The following is a 21,821-nucleotide window of genomic DNA, read 5'->3' as shown; positions in this document are numbered from 1 at the left end:
TTGGTTTCCTTGGTACATGTGCCTTGCCGTCACGGTTAGCTTTCTTATAATGTGCATATTCTATTGGGCGAATACGCCACAGATCACGAGGGCGTGCAGATGCATTTATTAGCACTTTGGATTTGAAACACCGGTATTATCCGAAACAGGACTCAAGAGTGTTGGACCAAAGATATTCTTGTGATACATTGATGTGTGTGTGTGTCAGTGTGTGTGTGTGTTGGTGTGTGTGTGTGTGCGGGCGTGCTTGCGTCCGTGCCTGCGTCCGTGCGTGCGTGCGTGCGTGGTTGTGTGTGAGTGTCTGTCTGTCTGTCTGTCTGACGGTTGAACAGTTTGTTGGTTTGGTACTCAAAATATTGGCGATGGTTATTATGGTGTTGTATAGATAGATCTATGCTGGTTGACAGCCATGCTAAAAGAAGTTCCAGGTTTTGCTTAGCTCGACAATTTATTGTGCAATTCTTTACTTACATTGACTGGTGCGTTGCCTAAAGACATGTTCAGTACTAATCATAGTGGGCAGATTGTATACGAAGGGGGAGACTTTTTTCTTTGAGACTGTGCTTGAAAGTCTTAAGCCTGTCATGGAATCAGTGGTAATTGCGTTGCGTTGTTCCTCTTGATTATCATGAAGCTATGATGCGTCCAGTGATTGTTCAGCTGATGGGTTTCTTCTAACAATTTGCTTCTGTTATTCGTTGGTCAGATTCGATGCGTAACATTATTGTGTTTTATTGGAACCTTGTGTGTTGACCTGTTGTTGTCGTTGTGAATTTATGGTGTTTTAATTTGCTTGTGTTTTTGGATGAACGATTTCTGATCATGCAGTTCAGATTTTTATCTTATTGTGTATATCAGTTGAAATAGCTACTTTTCATGAGTTACAACGGTGTGAGTGCATGTTCTAAAAAAAAAAGATAGAACGAAAGGTATCTGTAGGCTTTGCCAGAAACGCCTGAAAGAATGCAATGACGTGAAAACAAAGATTGTTCGTCCCCTGTCACATGTTTCATTACCAATCTTAAACTCAACTATGTTTTCCCCACACATCTAAACCCGGCTATCAAACTTGTTTTAGTGCACGGAACAGCATGTAGATCTATACAAGTATGTAATAGGGAAAGGGGAAGGACAGGGACGGTGAGGTTTTGACAGAAATGCGGGAGGAATGTGAGAAAGTAAATGTAGTTTGTCAGTCACGCTGTAGCACGTGTACAAAAGCTGTTGTAAACTATTGTACGGTTAAAGAAAGGACTCAAGAATTCTCAAAGACGATAAAGCAACCAACATTAAGGAACGGGTTTTGACATCGATACTTACAGCAAGTAAACAAAACATCTTCTGTGAACTTCACTGGCCACAGGCCTCTACCCCCCCCCCCTCCCCCCTCCTTCGTACACCCGTCCTTTCAACTCCTCATCAACACAGCTAGCCATGCAGCTCACATGTTGTTCCCAAATCTATTTTGTTTCTGTTTTTAAACTGTGACAGCAAATCTGGGCAGGATTTAAACAAAAAATCTTTGTCTCTTACAGCCAATGGGGGGCGGAGCGCAGTTGTCTTTCTATACAAGTTTACGTTATTGTATTACAGTGGAACCCCACATTGAAGACCGCCCAATTTAAGACTTCCTTCCTTTTAAGACCCTGTTTTCTCAGACTTTCTGTTGATAACCTGTGTAAATTTACCCCCATTTTAAGACCTGATTTTGTCAGATTTTCGGAGGTCTTATAAAAGGGGGGTTCCACTGTAGTAAAATCGAGGAGTACACATTTTAGAAACATCGCTACCCCCCGCGGGTTAGGGGGAAGAATTTACCCGATGCTCCCCAGCATGTCGTAAGAGGCGACTAACGGATTCCGTTTCTCCTTTTACCCTTGTTAAGTGTTTCTTGTATAGAATATAGTCAATTTTTGTAAAGATTTTAGTCAAGCAGTATGTAAGAAATGTTAAGTCCTTTGTACTGGAAACTTGCATTCTCCCAGTAAGGTAATATATTGTACTACGTTGCAAGCCCCTGGAGCAAATTTTTTTATCAGTGCTTTTAATTTTGTGAACAAGAAACAATTGACAAGTGGCTCTATCCCATCTCCCCCCTTTCCCCGTCGCGATATGACCTTCGTGGTTGAAAACGACGTTAAACACCAAATAAAGAAAGAAAGAAACATCGCTTTATCTCGAGCAGAAAAATGTTTGTTTCCCATACCGATTAAAAGTAGAACAGGTAAACGGGCAAGTCAACCAGATTAAGGTCCCATGAAGCTGAATATCTATGCTACCCTGTGTACACAGGACATGGTTTATCTCACTGAGCGTGCACAGAGTTCAAACACAGCTAGCGTGTGTACTCATGGGTCTATATTAAGGCAGCATTAGTAGTACTGGGTGATAGTGATGTGTTGTTTGGTACGTGTGTGTTTACATTTTGTTGCGAGGCGGATAGGGATCAGCAATGTTGGCTGTGAACATATTTATGTATTGAAGTTAAACTTTGTATTTTTCTTGCTATGATAACTTGGTTCTTCTGTCCCCAGAACTAGTGTCTATTTGGGACATGGCGTGATTATATGCTATTTTTCTTGTTTGAAAGTCCTCAGTAAATGGCGCGAGGGTGTGGTGGGGGTGGGGGTCTAACAGAGTGGTGATGTAGTAGGGAAGGGGGGTTGGGACACTGGACACAGTCTGGCTCAGTGAACTATTTCTGTCAACTTTTGCAAAGAGACGATCATATAATTACAGCTGTATTCTGACTGTTACGTATTTTTTTAATTTTTTTTATTTTATTTTACTTTTAGATAAGGAGCACGTGCAGGCACATTTAGACACGAGCAAACATACGTCGTCCCTTTCCTCCGCCCTCTGCTGTTTTTTCCGGCCAAAAAAACCATTTAAATGTGGGATTATTGAAAACAGTACGTTGGGTTTACATCAAATCAAACATAACGGACTTTTTGCATAAAAGAATCAGGTTTTTGGAAGAAAATGCAAATTTCCCACGTTACATTGTCAGCGAGCCGTGCACCAAACGGGTTCCCAACGACTATCGTAATAAGCCAAGAGATAGATTCTAGCGTCGTTGTGGACAGCTTGTATGGTCGTTATGAAGAGGGGAAGGGTGTGGGCAAACAGCTCTTGCCCCACGTACCCCAACATACCCGACCACATTTCATCGCCTCCACCCTGCTACCCCTGTCAACCGGGTACCGACTAGAGTGGCACGTCCACCCGAATGTTCCCACCCAAAAGTATGGCGATATGTCATTGCCAAAAGTTAAAATCAAGACAATGTTGTCTTTGCAATTTCAGCAGCAATTGCAAAACGTCACTGTGTTCTTTGTGTCTGACATTTTTGGTCCAGTTTTTGTGTTGCGTATTTGCGCTAAACATCGTTATACAGTGGTACCCCTTTTGTGAGACAATATAAGCCCCACCCCCTCCCCCCCTCCCGCTTTTAAGACCTTACTTTTTCAGATCATCTGTTCATAATCTCTGCAATTTTATCTCCATTTTAAGACTCCCTCCCTTTTAAGACCCAGTGTCCTCAGAAGTTTGACACATTGCAATATAGGTGTGATTATGTGGCGATTTTTGTAAGTCATTATCGGCTGTAGGTTTAAAGACTTTTCTAATCTAAGTAAAATTTCACTTTTGGCGTAAGAAAGCCGTCATACAAAAGTCTACCACCCTTCTCGTTGCTCGATCGTCCCCGTTTGCTCAGTAGACAGGCCTGGCCAGTTTTTCTCTATGTGTATATGTGGTGGATTCTATCCAATGCCAATTTATGATATGACAGCAGTTTGTTTTATGACCGCTAGCGCGTGTGTATATTGGGGAGTCAGTGAAGATAGATTCCTGCAATACCCAGAAACATACCTTGCACAAACTTTGGGATTGTTCCACCGTTTGTTTTGTCTGTTCAGCGCGTCGCTTATTTGAAAGAGTGAAAGGTAGAAAATGGAAGGTTCGACTTAGGAGAGAAAATATTGAATTACTGGGTTGCAGTGGAAAAAGAAAAAATAATCACTGGGTAGTGGAGGCGAGGTTTGGGCAGTGAGGAAAGTGAAGCAAGATAGGTCGAATGCCTGGTAAATTGAAAAAGAACGAACAAGAATAACTAAGGAGGAAGAAAAGGAGGCTGATAGTAGAATTTGCAGAATGCCATTTCAAAGACAATATTTTCGGTCAGATCCATAATTTTTGACACATACGTATAGTGTGTGTGGAGAGAGAAAGTGAACGGATAGATACTGGAATTGCAGTCATAGAAAAATGCACGGTAAAATGTTGCACACATGGGGCTGGGGTTGTATTCAGGTTTACGGTCCAGACAGTAGTCAATTTTCATTTTACTCATTGTTTTAATGTAGGCAGTGACAGTGCATACGATCATCCCTTTAACGGCTTTAACTGTATCATGGAGGAGGTATGAGTTTGAATATGTAGAGACTCATTACTCTGCAGGTATCAACCGTGTCTGATGTTGCATATTCCACAAAAACAAAGATGTTTGGCTAGAGTGAGAAACATTCTCCCTTCTGCTCTCCTGATGTCAAACTTAGTCACCTGATTGTAAAAAGAAATAATGGTGAATAAAATATGTTCGAGTGTGCATTTTACGGCACCTCAGTGTCCATTTGACACGAATCAAATGCAGACAAGAGGTGATTTCCTGCCATACTACATTTTGTATTTGACATTTTTATCGCTGGACTTGGATGTTGGGATTGATTTTTCTGAAACATGTTAGAGTTAGCTTGTTGATAACATTGTATTCTTTAGAAAAGAGTGTCCTTGCTCTGTTTTGAGCGTGAAGTACAAGGTTTTGCTCCATACCCACTTGTTTTTGCTGATTCTGAGCGAGGGGTGGATTGACTTGTCATGCCCGCTCTGTTAGTTCACCCCTTAATCCCCTGAACCATCAAAGTGTACCTTGCTGCATAACTTTAATCAGGGTCCAGTCGTGGTCAAACAAGACTTTAGTGTGATGAAGACGCTTGCTGACCAGTGTCCAGTTAAACCGTGACAGCAAACACACACAACGAGGTGAAGGGGGGGCACTTCAGTTGATGGTGTCGAGTTCGACCACTTCCACCCATATTGGGAAAACCCCGCAATGGTCGTCGCTTTTTAATTCTCATACACTATGATGATACTGGCCTTTGACAGTCACTTCTTCTCCTTGTTCTGCGTTCCTGGGCTTTTACTCTGAGTCACCCTATGCCGTTATGGTGAGAGTTTTGTGTACCCCACTGTCACTGGTTCTTTTTTTTTGTTTTTTGTTACCCTGCCGCGTGCGCGAGGATCACTTGACACTTCATGCTCTGCCACCTGACATTGAAAACGAATGATTTTTGTTTTATTTAAAAGGAATTGACAGGTAACCATTGTTTTAAATAAAACAAATCAACACAGATTAATGCTAAACCATGATCACAAACAAGTGCGTCGCCCGGGATGTGTTTTTTGTGTGTCGCTTCTTGAGGGGTTGCTCATTGTGGCTGAAAATGGTTGAATTCGACCCCTTCAGCGGCACTTCACTTATGCATATTGAAAATGTGTAAGTAGGATGTTAGGGAAGAGGGGGGGGGGGGGGTCCTAAGCATTGAGTCTCCAGCAGGAGACACTATCACAGTCTGGTGGCGGAACAAACTTCCTAATAACCTATGCTAATCACTTTAGCTGGTCCTTCATCAGATTTGAGAAGGCTTGGAAGTTGGAGTGCATGGACATGTGTATGTAACGTAACCACGAATATGTTAGCTCGAAATTTTAGTCTTCATGCTGTCAAGGAATGGAGGGTGTGTGTGTGTGTGTGTGGGGGGGGGAGAGGATGTGTACATGATAGGTATGAGCGGGGTTACAGGTCGAGTTGTGGAGGGTATCATACTTGTGTTGAGAGGGACTGAAGAGACTTATTTGACGAGGTAATGGGGTTGGATAGCCGTCCTGTATACATAAAGACTTCATACCTTGCTTGCTACACTGAAATTCCTGAAGGGAAGAGATCTCGGCCTTGGGTTGTGTGGGGGTTTAAGTTTTGAAAAAAACTTTTAATTTAGTTCACTTTTAAATTATTATTGAACAGTCTGACGCGCCCCCCCCCCCCCTCTTCCATTCTGGCATAGGAAAAAACCCACCTTTTAATGCAGTTAACTTTTTAGATATTATTTAACAGACTGCCCCCTCCCCTTGCATCCTAGCATATATGGATAATATGCATCCCTTTCTGTGCAGTTTTGATTTGGGTAACGCATTTATTGTTGAACAATGTCCCCTCCTCCTTTCTCCTCCTACTTTATTTCATACAGACCTTTCCATTGTCCTAGCTGTTGTATCACTAATGTTTCTGGTTATGCATGTATACCTATTCAGACTATATTCGTTCACGCACAGTTTTAGTTATAACTCGGCCAGTCTGTTTTACATTTATGTGTTTTGGATTGGACATAAAGAGGACTCTATCTTCCATTCTGTAACAAACTTCAGAAGGTTTAGTTTGGGACTGAACGAAGAGTATCATTCTATCAGCGTATGGGGACCTTCGCCCTTATCTCAAACAATCGAGGTCTTCCTGTCATAAGAGGCTAGCACAGTGTAGACAAGAGGGTGGGAAGGTCGTGCACAGGTGAGGGGGTTGGGGTGGTGGGGAGGGGGTAAGGGGGTGTCGAGGGGGGTAGAGGGTCCAGTAGCAGCGCCCAGTAGCAGCGCCACGTGGAGGGTTTCTCGATGGGAACCAGCACAGGTTGCTATGGACACGGTCAGCCGTTATCAGAATGGGCCAGAGAGTTGTGTGCTTGACTGTGGAGACATTTCGGGGGACCGGTGACAGTGGCAGGCGTCTCTCACGTGGTGTAGCCAACACACGCTCTCTATCTATCTCTCTACACTTTCTGTTCCACTTACTCCATACCAGGTCCTTCCGCCCGGTTGGATTTTGATACGAGGGATTTCAGGGCTTTTCATCGTGTGTGCTCAGTCCCCTCTCTCTCTCTCTCCTCCGGTGCAGGCAGATAAGTGCAGGCTTCTTCGGGCTGGACCAGATAGTGACTGACGCGTTCTTGGTCTCGTCAGTGTTCGTGGGGTCTTCTACAGCTGTTGTACAGTGAGTCAGTAGGACACGAAAGCGTCACTTCAACTGTTCTTCACTTTGCTGTCTGAAAGCTTCAGACGTGCTCAATTCAGTGTGGTGCTAGGTTTTTATGGTCAGGAGTGTTGGAATGTTCCAGATTTAGGGGTTAATTGTCTTGTTGCTTGCTAGCGTACAGTCCATGAAAGCGTCACTTGAGTTCTTCGCTTTGCCCACCGGTTCGATTCTTTAGTGTACGAATATGGAGGTAGGTTTCTTCACTACAGTCTTTCCCTTTGCCCCAGTGCAAAGCTTTGGACGTCCACGATTCTTCCATGTGTGTTGAGTTGGGGTGGTCTGGAGTGTTGAAATGTTGCAGATTTTTGTGATCTGGAGAGTTCGAATGTTCCAAATTAGAGAGTTTACTTTTCTTGTTGTTCCGGCAAGTATTGTTTAGGGAGTCAGTGCGACGTTAAAACGTCACTTCAGTCAGTTCTTCGCCTCTCGAAACTGAAGCGTCCTCGGTTCTTCAGTTTGTTGTATGGTGCTAGTTTTTGTGTGTTCTAAAGCGTTAGGATGTTCCACATTTTTAGGTTGCATAATTGTTATTCTTGCATCTGCAGCTGTCGTATAGAGAGTTTATTTAATTGAATCTGCAGTATTAAAAAAAAAAGTATTACAGCCAGGTGAAAAAGTGGAGTTTGTACCACTTGGAGTTCATCAAAAGCCGTATAAGTGGAAAGTTTGCTGTGCGTTGAGACTGACAAAACACGCTTAGTTGGATTAGAGAAAGTATCTTGTCACCGTTTGAATCTGCTCATTGTGTCTTGCGGATGACATGTAGGTCAACTGACTGTCAGCAGTGTAAAAATGGAAAGAGACTTCGTTCGTTGATTGATACTTAATAGCTGAAGTCATTGTACGCTCCTTGCCACATGTAGACATTATGAACAGTCACCCATACAGTGAAACCTCGCTTATAAGCCCCGCTTTTTTAAGACTCCCTCTACAATAATTAAGACCTGATTTTCTCAAACCCTCTGTTCATAGTGTCAGTAAATTTGCCTCCATTTTAAGACTTCCTCAGTTTTAAGACCCGATTTTTTCTCTCGGATTTGTGACGGCCTTAAACACTGTACTACTTTTCCTCGCGCGTGATTCAGCATTTTTGTGTTCTTTCTTCTTTCCTTTTTTGGACCTAGTTTTCATTAAGTTGATTAAGACTAATTTTTCTTCACTGCCCCGGCGTCGTGTGACCTAAATTGATTGCAAGTTGGCAAGCCACGGTTGTAGTATGTAGCTTGCCACACGAAGTTAAGGGGTTTGTATGGTAGGGGTAATAATACTAATGGACTCGCAATGTTTGCATGTGGGAAAAGTGTGATTACACATGTTGTGTCGGTTGTAACGGTGTACGTACGTAAGCCTCGATACTTGCATTTATATGGGGTCGGGTCAGAAGAATTTACGACGCGGGTTGTCATTATTGTTTTACGACCGCATTGTCGGAGAAGCGTTCGTTCAAGTGGTTTGAAACGTTCCTCCGCTATACTTCGATATTCAAGTGGTTGGGATCGTTCTATTTGCTCTACTCGCCAGAGCAAAACCTTTGCTTGTGTTTGACAAAAAGAAGCAAGACAACTTACGAAGCGTGGTTGAACGTGTGGCTTTTGTTTCTGCGTGTTGTGGACTTTTGGCGAAGCTCGCTCTGTTGCAACAGGTTTCATATTTGCGCAGTTAGTAACTAAGAGGCATACATTTTTGCAGAGTTAAGAATTTGGTGTGATACATTCTGCGGAGGAAGGGGTTTAAGTATGATTGTTTTGTTGTTGAGTTTCAGTGTATAACTGTGCTACATAACGCTGAATATATGTTTTTGTGAATGTACAGGCCTGATGATAGGAATGATACATCTGGAGTTAATAATTGTCGGTAAGTGGACCACTTAACACTGATGTTGTGTTCGAACAAATTCGATGGTTTTGAGGTGGTGTTTCTGTTTGACAGCTAAGAATTCAGTATGATGCATCTTTTTGCCGATTTAGGAGTTAAAAGTGGCACGATAGTGTGTTCCAATAAATGTTGAAGCTCTGAAGCGCTTTTACTGTTTTAGTGTAGTGTTTGACAGTTTTGCGTTTTAGTGTGATACATTTTTGTGTGTGTTGAGTTTGAAGTTATAACTAACACTGATAGTGTTAACAGTTTGACTGTTCCTCGTTCTGGAGGAGACTATATGCAAAAAGTTTTTGATGAATACTAAGCAGTTTGACTTGGCGTCGAGTGCCCGTTGGAAGCCGGTACGAACTGACTACATTGTTTGCCCTGAGCATTAAGTCTGTGGCCTGAAAAGGGCGTTTTTTTCGGTGAACGCTGAGGTTAGTTTATGGTACCAGGCTGAAATATATGGTATAGCTACGTGGACTCTTTTGTTCATCGTTTAGGCCTTTTAATGGTCAATGTATTGTGCTGAAATGTAGGTGACTCGGAAGTTGTTTGAGTTTCTTTGTCTCTTTTGCTTGTTTTATAAAGACTTCTGCTGTGTGGTAAATGGCAGAATTCTGGCTTGATTTTCTATGGCATCTGCTCGAAGTATATGGTTGTTGAGTTCAAATTTGCGTGTCAGATTGTGCGCAGAGAGGACCTTGACTAATGCTGGCAGTTTTCCCCGTAGTTCGTCTGGAATAATCCACATCGTAGAGCGGCGGCAACATCTTGAAATGAGAGGACGGTGTTTCGCTTGAGAAGCTGTTTCCTGTGACTGTTTTGAAGGAGGAAGGGAAGCATACGATTTTCTAGGTTATAACTGTGATGTCTGCATGTGATGTCTGCATCAGTCGGATTTGATCAAGCAAAATCTTAGAGTAAGGGTTAAAAAGTGTTTGTTTCGTGGTAACTTTAACTTTGGTCTCAGTGAACTTGCTCCTGTTTGGCCTCAAAGTTGCACGTGCTATGTGTGTGGCAAACTCGACAGAAGGGTAGAGGAATAGTAGTCATCACCCGTCCTGTACCGAGTAAATGTTTGGGAACCTTTTAGTTGTCGGTCATTCCGATAGTTCGCCATACATTTTGTCACGGAGATGATGAACGGAGGAAAAAGATGACTTGGTGTCACAGAGTGTGTTTGTCCAACAGAAACCCAATGGACAAAAACAACAACAACAAACCAAAACACCGCTTATTCTTCCGAAATGTCAGGTGTGTTATGTAGTGGAGAGAGTTTTATCTCATCGTGCATTCGAGAACCGGGTGAGATTCAACTCCTCCAACTGCAGGCTATACCTGAAACCTACTTTGATAGATAGTGTCAGACTTGATGAAGCGCACGTGCATGTTCTGCTAGCTAGGCATGTGACAGGGTGTGATGGCATCGTTGGAGCGCTGGACAGGTATGAGGTGGGGGGTGGGGTGGGGGTGAGGGAGGGAGGGAGGGAGGGAGAGAGAGAGAGAGAGAGAGAGAGAGAGAGAGAGAGATTGTGTGCGTGCGTGCATGCGTTTGTGTGTGTGTGTGTGATTGTGTGTTGTGTGTGTGTGTGTGTGTGTGTGAACAATAAAGAAAGAGAGCCACGTTCCAGTTGCGAGAGTGTCTTCGCAGATGGGGGGGGGGGGGGGGGTTGCTCAGTAAGTATATGTGTGCACGCGTGTTTTCATAGACAAATGGGTCATGTCAAAGAAGCAAAAACTAACAAGGAGAACGAAACAAATAGTAGTGGGAATTGAAAGAAGGGGTGTTGGGAGAGAGAGAGAGAGAGAGAGAGAGAGAGAGAGAGAGAGAGGGTGATTGAGCGAGCGAGAGAGAGAGAGAGAGAGAGAGAGAGAGACGACATATTGTTTGTGTGCATTGTACTCTTAACCCCTGCGTTCAGCTTGCAGCAAGATATCACAGAGACAGACAGACGGTGCACACATGTCACCTTTGCTGCAGTCGCGTTGTGCTTGTGTAAACTGGATGGGAAGAAAAGAAAACAACAGAAAAATTATCCTTCAGTGTGGAGTGTTTTTGTGAATCGACTTATACCTTGATCTTTTTGTGTCTGCTTTTCTGTGGAGACTCTGTTTGTGTGTGTGTGTGTGTGTGTGTGTGTGTGTGTGTGTGTGTTTTGAGTTTGTTTCTCTTTGTGTGTATTTGAGTTTGTGTGTGTGTGTGTGTGTGTCTTTGTGTGTGTGTGTGTGTGTGTGTGTGTGTGTGTGTGTGTGTGTGTGTGCATGTCACTTGAGAGCCTCAACTGGTTACAGCAACCAGGGTTCATTGACAAAAGTGATAAAGAGTAAATCAACACACCACCTGATTAAGATTTTGCCATGTTACACCCTCTGGACTTTATCCAACCTTTCTTCCATGTTATCACACCTAGCCAGAGGCTGTTATCAACACATATCACCCAAGCCAGATAATTTAGCCAAGTTTTCCAATTATTCACTTCTTTTTATCAGCTTTGCGATTTTCAGACACCATTGGGTACCAGTCAATTTTGTGATAACCCAAAAACCCGCCCCCTACATGTACCCATTACTTTGGTAATAGGTCGTAAGATACTTTTCATGATAATGAAAAATCTAATCTTCTACTTCATCGTACAACATACATAATGTTTTGATGTAATCTTTACGTAGGTGTAAATCATTCAAGTGGCATAGTGCTATTGTCTTGATAACTTTTTGGGTGAAATTATCACTTTATCAGTGACAAATGTGAGTTAGTATCTGATAAATAATTGATTATAAGGGAGAAACAGGTAGGGAACTAATGTTCAGTCATTCATGTCAAAACTAAAATTGCAGCATCAGCAATTTAATAATGAGTCATATGGGATTGGCAAAACAATTGTTGATAAGGTTATCATTTCTCAGTTAAAAATAAAAAAAATAAAATAAGGGATAATTAGTAGGTGCTAGTATTGTTAAAGCATTATAAAATTAAGAATACATAACTGTTTTCCTTTAAAAAAAAAAGGGCTTGATTTTATTTTATTAACTTGTTTGTCTTATGCTAATATAAAAGCAGACAAGAGAGACATAAACAAATCAACAGAAACAGTGGTAGGCAGGCAACCACACAGAAAGACAGACATAAAGGTTCAGTCAGACATTAAAACATGCACAGAAACTTTTTGTTTGTTTGTTTGTTTGTTTGCTTAACACCCAGCCGACCACGAAGGGCCATATCAGGGCGGTGCTGCTTGGACATATAACGTGCGCCACACACAAGACAGAAGTCGCAGCATGTCTCACCCACCGGTCACATTATTCTGACACCGGACCAACCAGTCCTAGCACTAACCCCATAATGCCAGACGCCAGGCGGAGCAGCCACTAGATTGCCAAATTTTAAGTCTTAGGTATGACTCGGCCGGGGTTCGAACCCACGACCTCCCGATCACGGGGCGAACGCCTTACCACTAGGCCAAGCACAGAAACTGATAGGCAGGCAACAGCATAGAAACACAGACATAAAGGTCCAGTCAGTCACACAAACATCCCCCCCACACACATATACACACACAAACACACCTTACATGAAAAAAAAAATGTAGCTGTTACATGTTGACATAACTAATCTAATAAGAATTAGGGTACAGTATTCTGTGATCATGATGTTACAATGCAATGGCCACATAAGTGGGATGCACATGAATCAAAGAGTTAATGGATCACCAGCCACTCAGAGAAATAGTAACATGCACTGCATGCATAGATGCTAACCAGTCTGCAGTATACTGTAAGTCTCTGTCTTTCAGTCAGCCTGCCTTTTCTTTCTCCAACACACTAACACACACACGATGCATGCACACATTCACACACACAAACACACACACACACATACAAACACACACACACACATACAAACACACACACACATACTACACACACACACATACAAACGCACACACACACATACACACACACACACACACTACACAACACACACACACACACACACATACAAACACACACACATACAACACACACACATACAACACACACACAAACACACACAAACACACATACACACACACACACACACATACAAACACACACACATACAAACACACACACACACATACACACACACATACAAACACACACACACATGTACAAACACACACACACACATACAAACACACACATACAAACACACACATACATGCAAACACACACACACAAACACACACACATACAAACACACACACACACACATACAAAGACATACAAACACACACACACATACACACACACATACAAACACACACACACACATACACACACACACACACACACACACACACACACACACACACACACACACACACACACACACACACACACACACAAACTCATGCACACCATCACAGTGGAGGAATGGCAGGAGCAATTTCAATCAGATATGAAACACAGAATCCGTTTTTTCAGCTATCTTAGGACAATGAAACAAATACTATGTGAAGTTGGACAAAGAATGATCGACAAGACGGTAATCTGTTGAAACTTTAAAGATAAGGTGAAATCATTCATATCTGAACGGATACAGCCTACAGGAGAGTGGAAAATTCAACACTGCAAGAAAGATTTGGTTCTGTAGTGATAAGCAGTACTACACAATAAAGCAAGATTTAGACAACAATGATGGACCCAAAGGTGGCTTAAGCAATACAATTAAACACTCACATACACGCATGCACGCACACTTGCCCACACACACACACACACAAACACACCTATGCACACACACACACTGACACACACACACACACACACACACACACAGTTGGATGGAAAAACACTACATATTGTGACCATGCATGCATGTCATTCCAGGAAGATACAACAGCAACAGAAATCTAAACTTCAAAACAAAAAGATCACACACAAAAACAATAAACAACCACAACGAATCAGAAACAGACAATGACACGTTGTGATCGAAAGGATAACACATGCAAATAAGTGTCAGCTGTCCAAGATATATTCTGTTTTAGTGGCTAAGCAGTCGTCTACAGAGATCATCCCAGGTCAGTCGAAGGGAGAGAAGACACAGAATACACATTAAGGGAGATGACAACAGAGAGGGATGAATCTTGCATGTGTAAAAAAACAGGGCAAGTCTGCCCAAATCCTTAACTACATGCATATACAGGCATTGTGTACCAGTTACGTTTGTTTACTAGTTACGCAGAGTGTAAACATAGAGTGCATTGAGAGAAGACCATTGATATACACAGGAAGACTGGTATCAGGTTCCTGCAATTCAAAGAAGAAATTGGAACCATAACAAAAAGCTCACAGGCTGTCAACGCAAGGAAAGAAAAAAACAACTAAAAAACAACAACATGGGGGTACATGAACATGTAAAATAAACAATAGATGATGAGCATTACAAATGTTCATCAGATGCAGAAGATCCAATACAGCCCATGCAAAAAGAAAAAGAAGGGAAAGGGTGTTGAATGAGAAAACAGTGAAATTCTGCCTTATGCCCCTTTCCATCACCTCCCACGCCCAAACAACAAACACACTACATTAATACACTATTAACTGTTCAGACACTAAGCATGATGAATTATGGTGAGCATATCAGTTACAGTACCAGAAAAGACAGGTCTTCCTTATAAAACTCTCTGAAACTGTCAGAGAAACATTGCCCCAACAGGTGGAAGACATAGAAATTAACCTCATTTTGAGGAAGAGGTCACCCTTCGTGCACGATACAAAACAAGATGATCGGTGGGTATTGAATCGGGGTACAGGTTCAGACATGCAAAATATTCAGGTCTAAGATAATTACTAAGATGAACCATTCAGCTCAAGGCAGAAATGAACCAGTACTGCATGTATATTATGCCACTGAAAATACATGCACATTTGAACCCTCAAACGACGGGCACAGTCGCATATTGGTAAGACATCGGCCTCCTAATCGGAAGGTCGTGAGTTCGAATCCCGGCCTCGGCAGCCTGATGGGTTAAGGGTGGAGATTTTTCCAATCTCACAGGTAAAAAAAATTTGAAGACCTGCTCGTGCCTTAACCCCCTACGTGTGTACACGCAAGCACAAGACCAAGTGCGAACGTAAAAGATCCTGTAATCCATGTCAGAGTTCGCTGGGTTATAGAAACACGAAAATACCCAGCATGCTCCCCCCGAAATCGGCGTATGCCGCCTGATTATGGCTGGGTTAAAACGTAACAGCCTAGGTATGCATATGTTAGAAAGCAATATAAGATGAACCATATTACAACTGAAGAAAAAAATGAACAGGTAAAAAATACCGGTAAATACACTATGAATAATCATAATAAGAAGAAGGGTATTTATATGGCGCAAATCCTAAAATAGTTCTAAGCACCTTACAATCAATCTTAAATATAATAATCTTAATTACAGCAACAATACACATTTAAAAAATCTTCAAATAAATGGAAACACAATCACGTACACAATGCACAATTCAAATAAATCGATATGAATGTTTATGCAGGCAGATATGAACCTAACGCACTGCATGAAGGGAGAACTGTGAACACATGCACAATAAATAAGGGGAATGGGGAAATGCTCATAATGAGAGTTTTCATTAATAGTTAATGGCTTCTGAATGATGAGAAGGAAAACTGTTCAAAACCGATTCATACACTCAAGTGTTACAAATCAACCATTACAAATGTAACATGGGGAGAAAGAGGAGAAACTTTGCAAAACATGACAAAGTCATGACAATTACTTCAATGAAGATAGGATATTGGAAAGGATACATTAATTGCACACAAAAGGGCCACAAAACTGACATGAACTGTAAAAGAAACTGCTCAGTGAATATTTATTGTATTGTGTACAATTATAACATTTTGAATAGTGCAGACATACAGCTACTCTATGAGAGAATGTCACTCGACAGGCTTAAAAGCACCATATATATATGGACCGGCACGGTTGGCCTAGTGGTAAGGTGTCCGCCCGGTGATCGGGAGGTCGTGGGTTCGAACCCCGGCCGGGTCATACCTAAGACTTTAAAATTGGCAATCTAGTGGCTGCTCCGCCTGGCGTCTGGCATTATGGGGTTAAGTGCTAGGACTGGTTGGTCCGGTGTCAGAATAATGTGACTGGGTGAGACAATGAAGGCTGTGCTGCGACTTCTGTCTTGTGTGTGGCGCACGTTATATGTCAAAGCAGCACCGCCCTGATATGGCCCTTCGTGGTCGGCTGGGCGTTAAGCAAACAAACAAACAAAAAAACCATCTATGGACTATAAAACTCACAAAACATACACAGTGGTAGGCGTCCCCCTGAGTTAAGGCCATCCAAGAATGGAGAAAATCAGGTCTTATAAAGGGAGGGAGTTTTAGTAGGGATACGACGGGCGCTGTGGCGGGGTGGTAAGACGTCGGCCTCTTAATCGGAAGGTCGAGGGTTCGAATCCCGGCCGCGGCCGCCTGGTGGGTTAAGTGTGGAGATTTTTCCGATCTCCCAGGTCAACTTATGTGCAGACCTGTTAGTGGCTTATCCCCCTTCGTGTGTACACGCAAGCACAAGACCAAGTGCGCACGGAAAAGATCCTGTAATCCATGTCAGAGTTCGGTGGGTTATTGAAACACAAAAATACCCAGCATGCTTCCTCCTAAAGCGGCGTATGGCTGCCTAAATGGCGGGGTAAAAACGGTCATACACGTAAAATTCCACTCGTGCAAAAACACGAGTGTACATGGGAGTTTCAGCCCACGAACGCAGAAGAAGAAGAAGAAGAGTAGGGATATAAATTTACAGAGGTTGTGGACAGAAAATCTGAGAAAGCATATGGTACTGAAAGGGAAGATGTCTGAGATAGTAGAGTCCTAAAAAGGAGTGTCCAACTGTATTGTGACTGTGTGTTATGAAATTATGTTTGGTTTCATCATTTTACGCTTTTTTTCCAACAGTGTTCTGACTGTTTTGGATTCTCCATGTGTTTCAGTTCTTTGATGTGGACTATGAGTGCATCTCCAGCCTGACCACCTTCAACCACCTGTTGTACCTGTGTCAGCATGCTGCTAAGACACCCTCCTTGGGTACTGATGTTACTCAGTCAGGTACCTCCAGGTGAGTCAAGGTTCCATCGCTTGTTTTACCTGTGGTGGTAGCAGCACACAGGGATGTCGTTTAGCCTTGACACTCGGCACAATGTTGAAATGTCTTTCATATGGCTGAAAACTTGGCCGTCTGTTTGATGGATCTGTCAAACTTTATACATGGTGGGGGGAAATGACAACACACAGGACTGCCTTACATTCCGAAAATTGCAAATGCTGTTAATTACTTAATATGACCATTTGGCGAATTAACTGAACAAAATATATCCTGGCAGGCAGCATCTCAGATTATATTTATTTCAGGAAGTACTAAAGCATCTTTACTACGTGTCACTAATTGTCACTGACAGAGCAGGTTAATTATCCAGTCAGGTACCTCCACAGTAATTTATGAACTCCCATTTTGTAGGTGTAGATCTTATATCTTCCAACACCTTCTTCACGTAATATATGAGTATTTCCATTTTTGTTGCTTGCAGCTCCCCCTCCACCCCAGGTAGACGTCATACGACAAGCACACATATTGAGGAGGACGAGAAACACCTGGAGTCGACCGTTACCTTCATCCCCTTCCCCTTTGACCTCCTCACCCTCCTGCCCTGCAGTCAGCAGGCCGAGCTTCTCTTCTCCACCTTTGTGGTGGGCACAGGTAACCATGACAACAAGATAGAGTCAGTGACAGACACAAATCAAATCAAATCAAATCCAATTTTTCGAGGGTTGTGGCATAAGCAAATACAACGAGCTTTTTTTCAACCAGCCCTCGCCCAGAGAGGGGACTAATCTAATCACATATTTACACGGACATTCACGTAGAAAAAAAAGGTAGAGAAAAACAACAACATATTAGGAGAGAGAGAGAGAGAGAGAGAGAGAGAGAGAGAGAGAGAGAGAGAGAGAGAGAGAGAGAGAGAGAGAGAGAGAGAGAGAGAGAGAGAGAGAGAGAGAGAGAGAGAGAGAGAGAGAGAGAGAGAGAGAGAGAGAGAAAGAGAGAGAGAGAGAGACTCAGAGAGAGAGAGAGAGAAACTGAAACTGAAACTGAGAGAGAGAGAGAGAGAGAGAGAGAGAGAGAGAGAGAGAGAGAGAGAGAGAGAGAGAGAGAGAGAGAGAGAAGAGAGAGAGAGAGAGAGAGAGAGAGAGACCACCTTTTAACCAAGCAAATCTCCCTTTTTAGGAAAGGACATCTGTATTGATGTTTTTTGAAACGATGCAGTGGTTACTTGGCTGCACCGTTTTAAAGTTCCAATAGACTGAGTCACTTTTCATGCCACAGGGGAACAGGGTTAACTGAACAAACTTCCTTGTAGGCAAAGCAGCAGAGAAAGAAGCAGGTGCCGACCCCAAAGGATCCAACGAGCTTCTCTTCTCCCTCCTCTTTGAAAAGTTCCGCACCATTCATGACCGCGAGCACTTTGTGTCTACTGAGGTGGCGGACAAGTTCCTGGAACAGCTGTGTAGCAGGCCAAGGGATTTGACCCAGCAGCCCTTCCCATTCCAGTGCAAGCATTCTACCTCCAACCAGAATGACAAGCCTGATTTGACTGAGGTTGGTTGTTTTTGTTGAAACAAAGAGCAGTCTGTTTATATCTAACATCCAGTGCAAGCATTCTACCTCCAACCAGAATGACAAGCCTGATTTGACTGAGGTTGGTTGTTTTTGTTGAAACAAAGAGCAGTCTGTTTATATCTACCATTTAGCTGTGAATTGGCTCAGCTTTCAATGCAACAGTTTAAGTGCATTACATTGTCAATGCAGAACACAGAATGCAGATGACACACACACACGCACACATTGTTTAATACTCTAGAGGAGCAGTGTTCTTAGTAATTTGACATTTTCTAGTATTTTACTGTGTGTTTTTTTAATGTCAAAGTACCAGAAATTATACAGTGATATCTCTGTTTTAACACTTTCGCGACGGGAGGTGACTATATTAGTAATAGCGCTGCAACGCCCACGGACGGGAAGTGACTATTTTAGTATTAGACATACAAGGTACACGACTCGTGATTGCTTCCCGGTTTTTGAAGCTTGCAGTAAATTGAGTTGTTTCCCTTGATACACGTGGTTTTCTCTTCCGGCTTGATCAAATTAGTGCAGATTTGCGTGGTGTTTTCGAACAAAAAAAATGAATCGAAGGCGAGCCTTGTCACGGGAGGAGATTCTCCGGATGTTGGATCTTGAGGATCCTGTAGATCATGATACATCGTGTCGTTTTAGCCTCAAGAAAGCGATAATAGCAGTGATATTGAGGAAGAAACAGTCCCGTTGTTGCTAGTACGAGTCGGCAACTACACGTGGTAGGGGGTGATACTGCTAGACGAACATGTATCTCGGAATCGTGCAGGAGCTATGGGGGCGTGGCAGCACTGATAACAATGGATGGCTGGAGCCTTCAAATCCTTTTGGAATTGTTCATAGGTGTACAGTTGGTACTTTGTTGTGAAAATGTGACTTATATTCAATATGGATTACCTAGACATCATTTGGTGAGTGTTACAGTTTTGTTTCATTTGAGTCAGGATGCTGTGAGTGAATGCGTGATTTGCTTGTTTTTTTCTTTGTACTGTCTCCTTATTTCTGTGTACAATGTTAACAATATTTCAGCTAATTCATAGGTTTTACACCTTGTTTGGTTATAACATTATTTATAATACTTTCTGTTAAAAAATAACTTTTAAAAAAAGCAGTGGAAAATAAAACACACACAAAAAAACGTTAAAAAACACAAATTATCCCCCTTTCACCCCCCTTTCACCCCCCTTTGCTAAAACAAATCGCGTGACAAACTTATAAATAGCACGACTGAACTGGGCATCCATTTTTGAATTAGTACACAAATTTTGGTGGTGATTGGACTTAATTCAAGCTTGCTAGACAGATTTCTTTACAGTTACTGATTTTTGGGAAGTTTCTTGGTGGCAAGCTTGGGCAGGCAGGACGTTAACGCCGTGGCAGTGCTAGTCACAATAGTGTTAAGACCTCCAACAATCTGAGAAATTAAGGCCTTAAAAGGCACGGTTGGCCTAGTGGTAAGGCGTCCGCCCCGTGATCGGGAGGTCGTGGGTTCGAACCCCGGCCGGGTCATATATAGTAACCTAAGACTTTAAAATTGGCAATCTAGTGGCTGCTCCGCCTGGCGTCTGGCATTAGGGGTTAGTGCTAGGACTGGTTGGTCCGGTGTCAGAATAAACTGTGACTGGCTGCGACTTCTGTCTTGTGTGTGGCGCATGTTATATGTCAAAGCAGCACCACCCTGATATGGCCCTTGGTGGTCGGCTGGGCGTTAAGCAAACAAACAAACAAACAAACAAGGCCTTAAAAGAGAGGAAGTGTTATAATGGAGGTAGTTTCAGTGATACGTGTACTATGAAGACAGTGTCTGAGAAAAGGAGGTCTTTTGGTAGAGAGATTCTTATCATGCAGGGTCTAAATAGATAGGTTCCACTGCATCATCAAACTGTCTGTCCTATTGTTCTTGATTGCATCTGGCAGTTTTTTTTCTCATGTGTCTGTATCATTTTCTGACTGGAGTATTACTGAAAAAAGTAAAGAGATTAAATTCTGGTTGCCATTTAGTATACGTTATAATCATTTAATTAAAGGACTGAAAATGCATGTCAAAAATGGTACACAGCTCTGGACAATAACCCTGAATATACTGGTAAAAGTAACCTATTACGATCACAGCAGAAGTCCACCATAGCAGTCCCATATGTACTTTCAGGCTGCAGATGGTGGGGCAACACCAGAGACAAATGACAAGGGGCAGCGGGCGACGCCAGACAGACCGACTTCTGGTACCTCTAGCGCTCCCAACACTCTTAGGGGTGCTACTGGCGCCACGAAGAGTGCCAAGACTGCCAGCAACTCGCAGACCAATGCCAGAACCTCAGACCACACTGCTTCTGGTGCTCATGGCTCCACTCCAGGCAGTGCAAGGTTAGCTGTAGTTGATAATAAATGTTTTTTAACGCCCTCACGGTTAAACCATTAGGGGCATGTTCCCGGGTGTTAGCCTGACGTTAGATGATTACAAAAATATACATATATTTAAATAAAAAGGCCTCCACAAAGGCGGTTTGATTGTCATGCTCGAGCTCTAAGGCACCAGAGCTTGAGGTTGCTGTAGTTATATGATGGTAGTGTTTTATTTGGGTAACCATCCCTGGACTGAAACTGACCATTCTCTGAAATGTCCAATGCCACAGTGGAGGTACAGGTACCATTTCCAATCATTTCTTTGGACATGCCTAGACTGTTTTCAAAATCTTTAAAAATGAAGATATGCTCTGACAAAGTATTGAATTCACTGTAAGCTTCTTGTAAGCGGACAGTGAGCAAGTTTTGCATAATGCTTGACAAGTACCAGAAATGTGTAGGTGAATTTTGTGTGTGTCTTTTACCTTATTATGATAAATATCATCATTAAAAAAACAAAAAAAAGAAAGAAAAGAAAGAAAAAGAACATTTTTGACTATCTTTCCTAGGTTTTCCCAAAATGGATCAGTGCATGGGCAGCCAATGTGGAAGTGTTACACGAAGGCTGTGAGCACCGGACACATGTTACTGACCTTCATACCTGCCAGCTACGATGACCTCTTGCTGCTCAACAAAACTGAGGAGGAGAAGGAGGGGCCTTGTGCTGGACACGAGAGAAAGGTGAGATGTGGAAAATGTTGATAATATGAAGGTGT

General features: G+C 42.5%; 1 protein-coding gene across 1 annotated transcript in view; it reads left to right on the top strand.

Moving 5' to 3' along the window:
* The window catches only part of LOC138967062 (KICSTOR complex protein SZT2-like), a 122,884-nt gene that overhangs the window by 35,690 nt on the left and 65,373 nt on the right, over positions 1–21,821 (top strand). The window contains exons 20-24 of the mRNA XM_070339520.1: positions 17,009–17,133; positions 17,603–17,772; positions 18,431–18,669; positions 20,852–21,066; positions 21,615–21,786. Coding sequence (XP_070195621.1) covers positions 17,009–17,133; positions 17,603–17,772; positions 18,431–18,669; positions 20,852–21,066; positions 21,615–21,786 — 921 coding nt within the window. The remainder of the gene's footprint in view (positions 1–17,008; positions 17,134–17,602; positions 17,773–18,430; positions 18,670–20,851; positions 21,067–21,614; positions 21,787–21,821) is intronic.

The sequence above is a fragment of the Littorina saxatilis genome, linkage group LG5 (genome assembly GCF_037325665.1).
Source record: "Littorina saxatilis isolate snail1 linkage group LG5, US_GU_Lsax_2.0, whole genome shotgun sequence".
In the NCBI taxonomy this organism is placed as follows: Eukaryota; Metazoa; Mollusca; class Gastropoda; order Littorinimorpha; family Littorinidae; genus Littorina; species Littorina saxatilis.
The sequence above is the reverse complement of the archived record's forward strand: the minus strand, read 5'-3'. Positions and strand labels throughout refer to the sequence as shown.